Source organism: Dendrobates tinctorius, unplaced genomic scaffold (assembly GCF_039654945.1).
Source record: "Dendrobates tinctorius isolate UK_male_01 unplaced genomic scaffold, ASM3965494v1 ptg000008l, whole genome shotgun sequence".
NCBI classification, from domain to species: domain Eukaryota; kingdom Metazoa; phylum Chordata; class Amphibia; order Anura; family Dendrobatidae; genus Dendrobates; species Dendrobates tinctorius.
The window spans coordinates 40,259,493-40,271,974 of record NW_027361676.1 but is presented as its reverse complement, the minus strand read 5'-3'; the positions used below and the strand labels follow the sequence as shown (position 1 = coordinate 40,271,974).

Below are 12,482 nucleotides of genomic sequence, written 5' to 3'. Positions count from 1 at the left end.
GCCGGCCTGCCGGGGGTCTCTGCCGGCCTGCCGGGGGGCTGTGCCGAATGCCCGGGGTCTGTACCGGCCTGCCGGGAGGCTGTGCCGGCCTGCCGGGGGGCTGTGCAGGCTCCGGTGGTCTGTACAGGCTCCGGGGGGCTGTGCAGGCATCGTCCGATGGGACTACAAGTCCCATCGGGCGATGCCTGCTACCATGACAGTGATTGACACATTAGCCAAATGATGGGACAGTAGTAGTCCCATCATCCGGCTAATGTGTTAAATGTAAAAAAAAAAAAATACTACATACATACATACTACATGCATGCTACATACATACTACATGCTACATACATAGTACATATATACTACATGCATGCTACATACATACTACATGCTACATACATACTACATACATACTACATGCATGCTACATGCTACATATATACTACATACATACTACATGCATGCTACATACATACTACATGCTACATACATGCTACATACATACTACATACATACTACATATATACTACATGCATGCTACATACATACTACATGCTACATACATACTACATACATACTACATATATACTACATGCATGCTACATACATACTACATGCTACATACATACTACATGCATGCTACATACATACTACATGCTACATATATACTACATACATACTACATGCATGCTACATACATACTACATGCATGCTACATACATGCTACATACATACTACATGCTACATACATACTACATACATGCTACATACAATACATTCATACAATACATACATAGACATACAGTACATATAACATAGAGTAACATACTTACCAATACTTGTCACATTGTTCCCCGAAGCCATTGTCTTTTACGGAATAAATATTAACATAACAAACCACAAAAATACTCACCCATGATCCGAAGCAGTCCACGAGTGTGTCCCACGACGATCTTGGGTAGAGAACTGCAGCATCAGCAGATGCTGCCGCTCTCTACGGGCTGCAGGAATCCAATGACGGAAGGTAGGTATCCTTCTGCACTGTATTCCTCCGCCACTTGAAAAAAAAAGTCCCTAGTCTCACTTTATGGTAAAAGCTGTGTGGGAAATTACCATAAAGTGAGACTAGGGACTTTTTTTTTTCAAGTGGCGGAGGAATACAGTGCGGAAGGATACCTACCTTCCGTCATTGGATTCCTGCAGCCCGTAGAGAGCGGCAGCATCAGCTGATGCTGCAGTTCTCTACCCAAGATCGTCGTGGGACACACTCGTGGACTGCTTCGGATTATGGGTGAGTATTTTTGTGGTTTGTTATGTTAATATTTATTCCGTAAAAGACAATGGCTTCGGGGAACAATGTGACAAGTATTAGTAAGTATGTTACTCTATGTTATATGTACTGTATGTCTATGTATGTATTGTATGAATGTATTGTATGTAGTATGCATGTAGTATGTATGTAGTATGTATGTAGTATGTATGTAGCATGTAGTATGTATGCAGCATGCATGTAGTATGTATGTAGTATGTATGTAGCATGTAGTATGTATGTAGCATGCATGTAGCATGCATGTAGTATGTATGTAGTATGTATGTAGAATGTAGTATGTATGTAGCATGCATGTATTATATATGTAGTATGTATGTAGTATATATGTAGCATGTAGCATGCATGTAGTATGTATGTAGTATGTATGTAGCATGTAGTATGTATGTAGCATGCATGTAGTATGTATGTAGTATGTATGTAGCATGCATGTAGTATGTATGTAGTATGTATGTAGCATGTAGTATGTATGTAGCATGCATGTAGTATGTATGTAGTATGTATGTAGCATGTAGTATGTATGTAGCATGCATGTAGTATGTATGCATGTAGTATTTTTTTTTTTTTTTTACATTTAAGTAACACATTAGCCGGATGATGGGACTACTACTGTCCCATCATTGGCTAATGTGTCAATCACTGTCATGGTAGCAGGCATCGCCCGATGGGACTTGTAGTCCCATCGGACGATGCCTGCACATCCCCCCGGAGCCTGCACAGCCCCCCGGCAGGCCGGCACAGCCCCCCGGCAGGCTGGCACAGACCACCGGAGCCTGCACAGACCACCGGCAGGCCGGTACAGACCCCCACAGGGTGCACAGACCACCGGCAGGCCGGCACAGCCCACCGGCAGGCCGGCACAGCCCCCCGGCAGGCCGGCAGAGACCCCCGGAAGGCCCGTACAGACCCCCGAGAGGCTGTACAAGGGCAGGAAAGGGTTTTTCCAATTCCGATACCGGAAGTCTCATAGACTTGAATGGGACTTCCGGTATCGGCATCGGCGATACCGATACTTTTTTTAAAGATCGGCCGATCCATTCCGATCCGATATTTTGAAGTATCGGACGGTATCGCTCAACTCTAGTTACTAAAGAATGAAGGGAGGTGGATCTCTTGCGACCTGTGAAATTTTCCTGCTACTTTTGGCAGATATGAGGGGTCTGGTTTTAATATCAGCTGATCCTGGAATATTAATAGGAATGGAGCTTCTATTGAAAGTGCCTGTATGTCGCTGACCCTTCTGGCTGAAGTTAGTGCCACTAGCAGTACCGTCTTAAGAGAAAGGTGCTTAAGGGATATTGAGTCTAATGGTTCAAAGGGGGAGCGTGTTAGGGCATCTAATATCAGATTCAAGTCCCAGGGGGGCACTCTGGGTATGTGTACTGGTTCGCCCCGCTCACAGACAGAGATGAATCAGGCTATCCATCTATTTACTGCCACGTTATAACTATACAGGGCTCCTAGAGCAGACACTTGAACTTTTAGTGTGTTGACAGATAGCCCTAGATCTTTCCCTTTTTGAAGAAATTCTAGAATTGGTGTTATTGGGATTTCTCTAGAGTCGGGAGCTGTATGGACCTCTAGGAACTTTCTCCATACCCTGGTGTAAATCTTTGTAGTGACCAATTTTCGACTCTGTAGTAGGGTATTGACTAACCCCTCCGTGAACCCTCTTGCTCTTAACATTTCCCTTTCAAGTTCCAAGCTGTCAAGTGGAGATTGCCCACTTGAGGATGAAAGAATGGCCTCTGAGAGAGAAGCTTGGGGGTTGAGGGGAGCACCCAAGGATCTGTTACTGACATTGTTTGCAGGCATGAAAACCACGGCCTCCTGGGCCAAAATGGCGCTATTAAGATTATCCATGCCCTTTCTGCCCTGATCTTCCTGATGACCTGTGACAGTAGTGTGATTAGGGTAAATGGATATGCTAGAATGAACTGCCACGGGGCTTGGAGGGCATCCAGAAGGCGAACCTTCGCACCTGTCTGTTTTGTCTGGTGGCGAAGAGATCTATCTGGGGAAGACCCCACAGCGACACGATGTGTTTGAATATTTGCCGGCTCAGGCACCATTCTCCTTGCCTTAACATGTGGCGACTTAGGAAGTCTGCTTCCGAATTGTCTCTTCTTCTTATGTGGAGAGTCGAGAGAGACAAAAATTGCTTTTCGACCAAGGATAATATTTTTCTTGCGGAAGACATTAGACTGTCCAATCGAGTTCCGCCTTGCTTGTTCAGATACGCTACCACTGTGGTGTTGTCTGAAAGGATTCTCACATGTTCCCCTCGTAGCTGTGGAAGGAAGTGATATAACGCATGACTAACTGCATTCATCTCCTTCAAGTTTGAAGAATCCTGTATCTCGCTAATATCCTATCGGCCTTGTGAGAAGGTCTCTCCCATATGAGCCCCCCATCCTGTAGGGCTGGCATCAGTAGTGACTATACGGGAAGGTGTTATCACCCATGGCACTCCTCCCAATAGATTGTTGTCGTCTAACCACCACGCTAGGGAAGTTAGGACTGTTTGGGATAAGGTGATTTTCTTTGCCAAATTCCCTCAGACACAAGCCTCTTCTAGGAGAATTTGGTGTTGGAATTCCCTGGTGTAGAACTGGGCCCACTGTACTGCTGGGATGCAGAAGGTAAGGGACCCTAAGAGGGACATTGCCTCCCTCAAGGACATGCATTGTTTGTCTATTGCAAGTCTGATCTTTGTTTTGATCATTGAAATTTTTACCTGTGGAAGCAGACATTTTTGCTTTATGGAGTCTAGTTGGAGACCCAGGAAGGACTGGACGGATTGTGGCTCAACTCTGGACTTCTTGAAGTTTATTATCCAACCTAGAGCCTGTAGGGATAAGATTGCATCAGCAACTCGTTGATTACATTGTCGAGTTGAGTTCCCTATTATTAAAAAGTCGTCCAGATAGGGTATTATTAAGGTATCTTTTTGGCACAGGAAGGTCATTACTTCCAGCATCACCTTGGTAAAGACTCGCTGTGCGATGGAGAGGCCAAATGGCATGGCTGTGAACTGGAGATGGTGTATGGTGCCTTCGAGGGAGACCGCCACTCTGAGGTATTTCTGATACCTGTAATGGATGGGAAGATGATAATAAGCATCCTTTAGATCCAAGCCTGCCATCATACATTTGGGAAAGAGAAGTTTAATTGTAGATCTAATAGATTCCTTCTTGAATCTGTGATTTTTGACAAATGTATTTAGCTTTTTCAGGTTTATAATTGTCCTGAAAGAGCCATCTGGCTTAGGTACCAGAAAAAGAGGGGAGTAAAATCCTCTCCCTTCCTGCTCTTTGGGCACATGGACCAACACTTTTTTTGTCCAACAAGCTTAGAATCTCAACTTCCAGGGCCTGCTGTTGGATTGGCGAGTTGAGAGATGTTATGATAACCGAGTTATGGGGAACATGATGGAACTCTATTTTTAGCCCTTTTCTAACAATGTCCAAGATCCAAGAACTGGCTGTGATTTTTTCCCATTCTCGGAGGAAAAATTTTAGTCTTCTCCCTACTGGAGGGACTGGTTCTTTAGTTTCTGTCTCTATGGGAGGAGGATCCCTTAAACATGACACCTTTGTTTTTGTCCTCCTTTGTGGCCCAACGATTCTGGTTTTCCGCTGGCCTTCCTCTGCCAAATGGCTGTCTCCTAAACGCCCTCCTATAAAATGGGAGGCAGGGGTTAGAGAAGCTCTTTTTCCTTTCTTTTGCCTTGGTGAGGACTTCATCTAAGGTTTTCCCGAACAGAAACTCACCCTCACAATGGATGGCACAGAGCTTTGCCTTGGATTGGGTATCGCCTCTCCTCCTTTTAAGCCACAGATTACGCCTGGCGTTATTGTAAGCCTGTTGTCCTGGCTGCCAAGCGTAACGAGTCAGCAGAAGCGTCCGCTATATAAGCAGCCACGGATCCAGGGAATAGAGGCTCGAAATTTGTCCCTGGAGGTCTTTTGGTGTATTTGATGGTCTAGTTGATCAACCCAGACCAGCATAGAATGGGCCATGCAAGTGCTGGTTATTGCTGGCTTAAAAGTGCCGGTAGCTGCCTCCCATTCCCTTTTCAATGGGGCATCTGCTTTGCGGTCAAGTGGATCTTTTAGTATTCCTGCGTCTTCTACTGGTAAAGATGATTATTTTGAGCTAGAGGTGACCGCGGCATCCACTTTCAGCACCTTAGACCACGTTAACAACTCCTTGTCACTGAAGGGGTACCTTCTTTTTGAGGCTGAGGGGAGATAACCTCTCTGGTCCTGCTTTTCCCATTCTTTCTTAACCAGGGCTTTTATGGCTGGTATAACAGGGAAGGCTCTCCTCTTCCTATCGGTTAGTCCTGCAAACATTATTTCTTGTGTTGTTTGCGGCTCCCTCATCTCTGTGCACCCCATGGTGTTTCTCACGGACTTTACTAGGTTGTCCATGTTTTCTAAGGGAAAACACAAGCACTCTTCCATATCTGAGGAGGATGATGATGTGGATGGGTTGGAGCTATCAGAAATTATAGCCTCATCCGAGTGTGAGCTGACCACAGTCGGTTTCTTAGTATGTGTAGGTTTACTACTAGACTGGGTTAGGGCCCGTAATTCTTCCCTTATTATGGCCCTTATGTCTGTGGCTGATGATGATGCCTGTTTTGCGGTTTCATTAATGCATTTTTTACAGAGCCTTTTAGTGTAAGTGTCCGGTAGGAGGTGTCTACAAAGGGCACATTCTTTATTTTTTGATTTTTCTTTTTTCTTAGCCTGAGGGAGGACGCAGCGCAGAGGAAGAGAGGGGGGAGATAGAGAGAAAGAGGCATTTGTCAGCTTGATAGGCAGAGAGTCGTCCACTCACCCAGAGAAGCTGTAGGTATCGGAACAGGAGGCTGAGATGGAGGCTTGTTGGCGTGGCTTTTATCCGAGGAACCTCTGCAAGAGTGGTCCTTGGAGGCCGCTGTGTCACCTGCCAGGGGATGCGTGCTCTGTCCTGGAGACGACATGCTTGCACGCCGAACCCCCCGCAGCCATGTTTTTTATGTGCTCCACCATTTACCGGTACCTCTCCCCCGGGGACGCCCCCTCAGGGTATGTGCAGCTAATTTGCGCTTGCTCGGCCTGGTATACAGCCGCCGGGCCGCGCTACTAAATATCGCTCTTTTTTTTTCCTGCAGCTTCTATGGGGGAGGGGGCGGGGAGCGCATCCATGCTTATGCGCGGTCTCGCGATACCCCTGAGACCGCGCGTGCGCCCTGCCGCTGGGGATCCTCCGGTGACCCCAAAGTTCCTCCTTACCTACTTCCGGTTTCGGCACTGCATGTGCGTCCTCCTTTGGACGCTGAAGCCACAGGGAACAACGGAGGCTGCTTTTCTTTCCTCCGGTCCCGCGCTCCCACATGGGCTAGGACGGCCATCCCCGGACCCCGGTGGTGTGCGTATGTGCAGGAAAACCCCGAGCGGCCTCACCTGGACCCGCTATTTCTGCCAGCTGCTGCGGCTGCTCAGACGAGGAGGGAGTCAGATTACAACACTCCCCCGTCGCTGCTTCTGGACCGGAGCCCCTGCAGTTCCCACTGAGACTGCACAGGCGGCTCCTTGGCCCACAGGCAACGCAGAACTCAGGGACGTAGGCTGGAATCGTTCAGAATAGCTGCTGTGTGACAAGGCACCAGCAATCCTTATCAGGTCGCATCGTTGTCGGGATCACTGGTGCGTCATTGAAGAGATCTGCCTGTTTGGCAGCTTATTAGCGACCATGTAGCGACGCACCAGCAATCCCTACCAGGTTGTATCGTTGTCTGGATTGCTGGTGCCTCGCTATGTGAAACGGGAGCATAGCAAAGGGTGTTGCATCTCGCTGACTGGGCACTGGGTAATTCTGGCGGCGGTGGGAGCAGGCGCTGCTCTACAAGTCTTGGAATTCCCAAGGCGTGCAGGACAAACTTCTATATTTAACCCTTCAATGCTTCTGCTTCATCCTGCGCTCACAACCTCTGCCTTAACGAGACGTGCATTCCAACAGGGTCCTAACGGGTCCATGAAAGCGCGGCAGCGTGAAATGGCCATCGTCCGTTCCTTGTTCACATTGCTCCCCTGCTGAAAACTTTTATGCAGCAATAAAGTTTGGATTTTAAGGATGGGGAGTGCCATCCTCTTTCTTTTGCATCTGGACATTGTATGCTTCTCTTCTGGACTGAGCGCTCATCTCTTTTTGCAGCAAAAAGCATTATTTTGTGAGTGCGGGATTCTTGGTCTGAACAGGCACCTGGTGGCTGCAGTAGTGTGGATGTACTTTGCTCTTCTTTTTTTATACCCTAAGGCTATGTGCACCCGTAGCAGAAAATTTCTGCTTAAAAACCGGACTCCCTTCCCCAGAAACCGCGCGTTTTTTTCTGCGCGTTTTCCGCGCGTATTTTTCTGCGCGGTTCCAGACCCATAGAAATGGCCAGAAATGTGGAAAAATCCACGAAATTAATGAGCATGCTGCGTTTTTTTTACCGCAAAGCGTTTTTTTTTGCGGTAAAAGACGCGTCAATATGCACAAAAAGTGCAAAATGCATAGAAATGAATGGGAAGCTTATTTTTAGCGTTTTTATAGCAGATTTATTGGCAAATCCGCTAAAACAAACACTAAAAAAATGCTGTGTGCACACAGCCTTAAAGAAACTAACAGGTCTGTGAGAGTCAGAATTCTTGCTGATGGTAGGTGATCGAATACTTATTTCATGCAACTAAATGCAATTTAATTTTCTTAAAATCATACAATGTGATTTTCTTGTTTTTATTTTTAGATTCTGTCTCTCACAGTTGAAGTGTACCTACGATAAAAATTATGGACCTCTCCATTCTTTGTAGTTGGGAAAACTTGCAAAATCATATCAAATACGTATTTTCCCCACTGTATTTATGTCAAGTGACACATCCTCTTCTTAATTTTTCTTGGGTGTTTGATGACACTATTTTTAATGTTTTTTGACATTACTAATCATATGATTTTAAGAGGAATCTTTGAACTGCACGATCTATGAATCTCATCATTTGAAATGCTAAAGATTCATCATAAATGCAAACAATATTTTCAGGTGAAAAAATACTGTAAGAAAAACCTAAATACTAAAATCCCTTCAAAAACTGTAAGAAAAAACTAATGGAAAAATGCTGCTCTTATCTTCAACAAAAAATAGTACCAAAAATGAGTATAAAGTTAGCCATTGAATATACTTTATTGTTGCCAGTTTTGTGGCGCTTTTGCTACTGGAATAAAATCTTAAATCTAGCACATATGAATACACCCTTATATCAGCTGTATAACGAAACTGTGTTTTCAGCAATAACATTTTTAAAGTGTTCTTTTCTCTTATAGGTGCAAAAATGCATTACTTTTCTTCCTACATGTCAGAGAGATGCCCGGGCAATCACTTGTGTTGTTTCATGCTCCATGGCACTGAGAATACATGGTGAATCTAAGCCAAAACAGGTAATATCGTCATGTAGAATAGAAAATGCATCAGTGGATTGGGTCCAGAGTTTGGCAGCTAGGCTGATTACTAATGACTTCTTAAAGGGAAGGTACCGCGTTTGAAGATCATTAATAAATCAAGTACAATGCCAAAGATTTCACTTACTTCTTACATTACTTGAGTGATATCTATTGTAAATTCTGCAATACTAGAGAGCATAGGGGATTCAGGTGATCAAGGGTCCACAGGTTTCAGGGTGTCAGTACCTGTAGTATTAGAGGTAAATGGGATATTGATAAATGTAACTTTACCAGTAGAAACTGTTCTCAGCAGTGTATCCTGTGCAAAAGTCAATTTCTTCCTATATAGTCCTCCACACAATATTAAGGGCACCGCATTGTGCTCCTTACCGTATAATGGGCCCCATATAATGCTCCATACAGAATAATGGTTCCCAAATAATGCTCCATGAAGAATAATAGGACCCTTATAATGCTCCATGCAGAATAATGGGCCCCATATAATGCTCCATACAGAATAATGGGCCTCATATAATGCTTCATACAGAATGGGCCCCATATAATACTCCATACATTAAAAAATCAAATAATTACGTCTTCCCCCACTGCTCTGGTCTCCTCAGCGTCATATGACTCTCTGCAGTGCTCAGCGCAGAGGGCGCTCTATAGTGACGTCATTGCGCCATCTGCCCTGAGATATCAGAGAGCGATGGACACTGGAGCTGTGCAGGAACAGGGAAAGGTATTTATGTTTAAAGAATGGGGGCCCCCTGACTCACAGACCCCATAGTGTCCTGGTGTCCTCAACGGCGAGTGAGCCCCAGGACTTGGTAATGATCATGCCTCAAAATGAATAATCCCTAGTCCAGACCCCTACATTAGTGTCAGAACACTGAGGGAGTTTCCACTTACTACATCCTAATGCAAGATTATATCAGAAATCAGTGTTTTGGGTGGCACCTCAAAACCTGGACTGAGGAGTTATGGGTTATTGCAGTTGATCTTACCGTTAACAGGGCTTAGTCATGGTTTAAGCCTAGCCAGATTGGCTTTGAGCTTGTCTGTAATTAAAAAAGCTGTCCGACCCTGGAAACCCCCAAACATTTTTCAGCTAATCTCTGCTATATTATAATATATATTACTCCTATAAATTTTGTTCTAGTTTCCCACCTTTTGCTCCTTCTGAATGTCAGCTTCATTGCCTGCACCCACTTGTTTACATGCTGGTATATCAGCTCCCTGGGCTTTTTTGTAGCTCACAATCATTAGTAGCCCCGCTTTTGGCTTCAGTGTTCAGAGCCGCCTCTGCCTGCCCACTGCACACTCATTGGCTGTTAGTATCTGCCCCAGCACTGATTTCTGTCATTCATTCTAGCATTGGAAGTCATAAAGCAGTGGTCCTGTGTCCTCATCTGCGGAAGTGCAGCACAATAACTACACCGATCTGGAATTTCTTGCCTGAGGAGGTGGTGATGGCAAACTCAGTCGAGGGGTTAAAGAGAGGCCTGGAAGTCTTCCTGGAGCGTAACAATATTGTATCTTACAGTTATTAGGTTCTTTAGAAGGACGTAGATCAGGGGATTTATTCTGACGAAATATAGGCTGAACTGGAAGGACAAATGTCTTTTTTCGGCCTTGCTAACTATGTTACTATGTTACACCTCACATCTACAGTGGTGACAGAGCAGTGATCCTATGTCCTCATCTGTGGCAGTGCAACACAGTCACTACACATCACATCCACAGTGGTGACAGTACATGTCCCCTATATTACCCCTGACATGTAAATACGGTGTAATGAAACTATATATTGCACATAATGTGAGTCTATAGTAGATATATATACACTATGTGTGTACAGTATATGTTGTGGTAATCCAACTCACTTGGCGGTACATGAAGGTAGAAAACAGGAACACAGTTTCTTTAAATCTTTAGTTGGTTTATTATATGGCAGCATAAACCAACAAGAAGGGGGAAAGTAAACACAGCCCTTCATTTTCTGCATTACTCATCTTACCGCCTTCCGGACGTAAGTGTCTTCACATGGATTTGTGGAATGGGCTTCCGGTCTCCCATGAACTGCCTCGGCAAGCAACTCAATCTGCTGCTGCTGTTGTGTGAACTGGTAATGTTTTTATTGCTGCTGTTTTTGGAACTGCTGCTGATGCTCTTGCATTTGCTGGATAAGCAACTTACACGTCTCCTGATATGCCAGCTGTTGCTGTTGCGCGTTCACCAGATGCTTGAGCAAGTCCTCCATTTTGCCTGATGTCATCTGCTGGCTTGTGGCCTCTTTTACCCAGGACATGTGGTCTGACCACATCTTCTACTAGTATTTCCTGAACATTGCTCGCATTCAAAACACCACTTGTAGTTCAACTCACTTGGCGGTTCACGGACGTGGAAAACAGGAACACTGTCTCTTTAAAACTTCAGCTGTTTATTATATGTCATTATAAACCAACAAGAAGGATAAAGTAAATACAGCCCTTCAGGCAAAAACAGGGAAACAACGAAGAAAACAAAATACTGTAACAGAGTCCATACGTTTGCGGATAGCAGCCTGCACTGGAGCAACACAGGTTCAGTCTTTCCCCCTCAGCGCACAAAACCATTGTAGGTCCTCTCTCCAGTCTTACTGAACAAAGACTGCCTCTGGAGCCCAGCTATTTAAGCCCCAGACCTTGTGACTCCTTCCCCATGTGATTGAACACATGACTGTGACCTCACACAGGTCCTCTCAGCTCATGGCTGTGCCGGCTCTACAGGGGGAGATAAGGTGGACATCCTCCCACTCACTCTATGGATGTTCACATAAAAACCAACCCATTTGTACAACTTGGCTTCATCCTTACAACACTTAATGTGTTGGAGGAAAATACTCTGGGTTTCACATCACTGACGCCATTAAGCGTTGTGACACAGGTCTCCCCTCCAGTACTTTACTAGTGACTTTGTCACAATGTGTAATGATATATATATGCATGCATCAATTTTTTAAGACATGCATACACTCACTGGCCACTTTATTAGGTACACCTGTCCAACTGTGTGTTAAGACTTAATTTCTAATCAGCCAATCACATGGCGGCAACTCAGTGCATTTAGGCATGTAGACATGGTCAAGACAATCTCCTGCAGTTCAAACCGAGCATCAGTATGGGGAAGAAAGGTGATTTGAGTGCCTTTGAACGTGGCATGATTGTTGGTGCCAGAAGGGCTGGTCTGAGTATTTCAGAAACTGCTGATCTACTGGGATTTTCACGCACAACCATCTCTAGGGTTTACAGAGAATGGTCCGAAAAAGAAAAAAAATCCAGTGAGCGGCAGTTCTGTGGCCGGAAATGCCATGTTGATGCCAGAGGTCAGAGGAGAATGGGCAGACTGGTTCGAGCTGATAGAAAGGCAACAGTGACTCAAATTGCCACCCGTTACAACCAAGGTAGGCAGAAGAGCATCTCTGAACGCACAGTGCGTCGAACTTTGAGGCAGATGGGCTACAGCAGCAGAAGACCACACTGGGTACCACTCCTCTCAGCTAAGAACAGGAAACTGAGGCTACAATTTGCACAAGCTCATCGAAATTGGACAGTAGAAGATTGGAAAAACGTTGCCTGGTCTGATGAGTCTCGATTTCTGCTGCGACATTCGGATGGTAGGGTCAGAATTTGGCGTAAACAACATGAAAGCATGGATC

General features: G+C 45.1%; 1 protein-coding gene across 2 annotated transcripts in view; it reads left to right on the top strand.

Moving 5' to 3' along the window:
• LOC141091492 (probable ATP-dependent RNA helicase DDX60) overlaps positions 1-12,482 on the top strand; it is a 361,948-nt gene that overhangs the window by 59,931 nt on the left and 289,535 nt on the right. For both annotated transcript variants that reach the window (XM_073577118.1, XM_073577110.1), the window contains exon 8: positions 8,666-8,779. In XM_073577118.1, the coding sequence (XP_073433219.1) occupies positions 8,666-8,779 (114 nt within the window). The remainder of the gene's footprint in view (positions 1-8,665; positions 8,780-12,482) is intronic.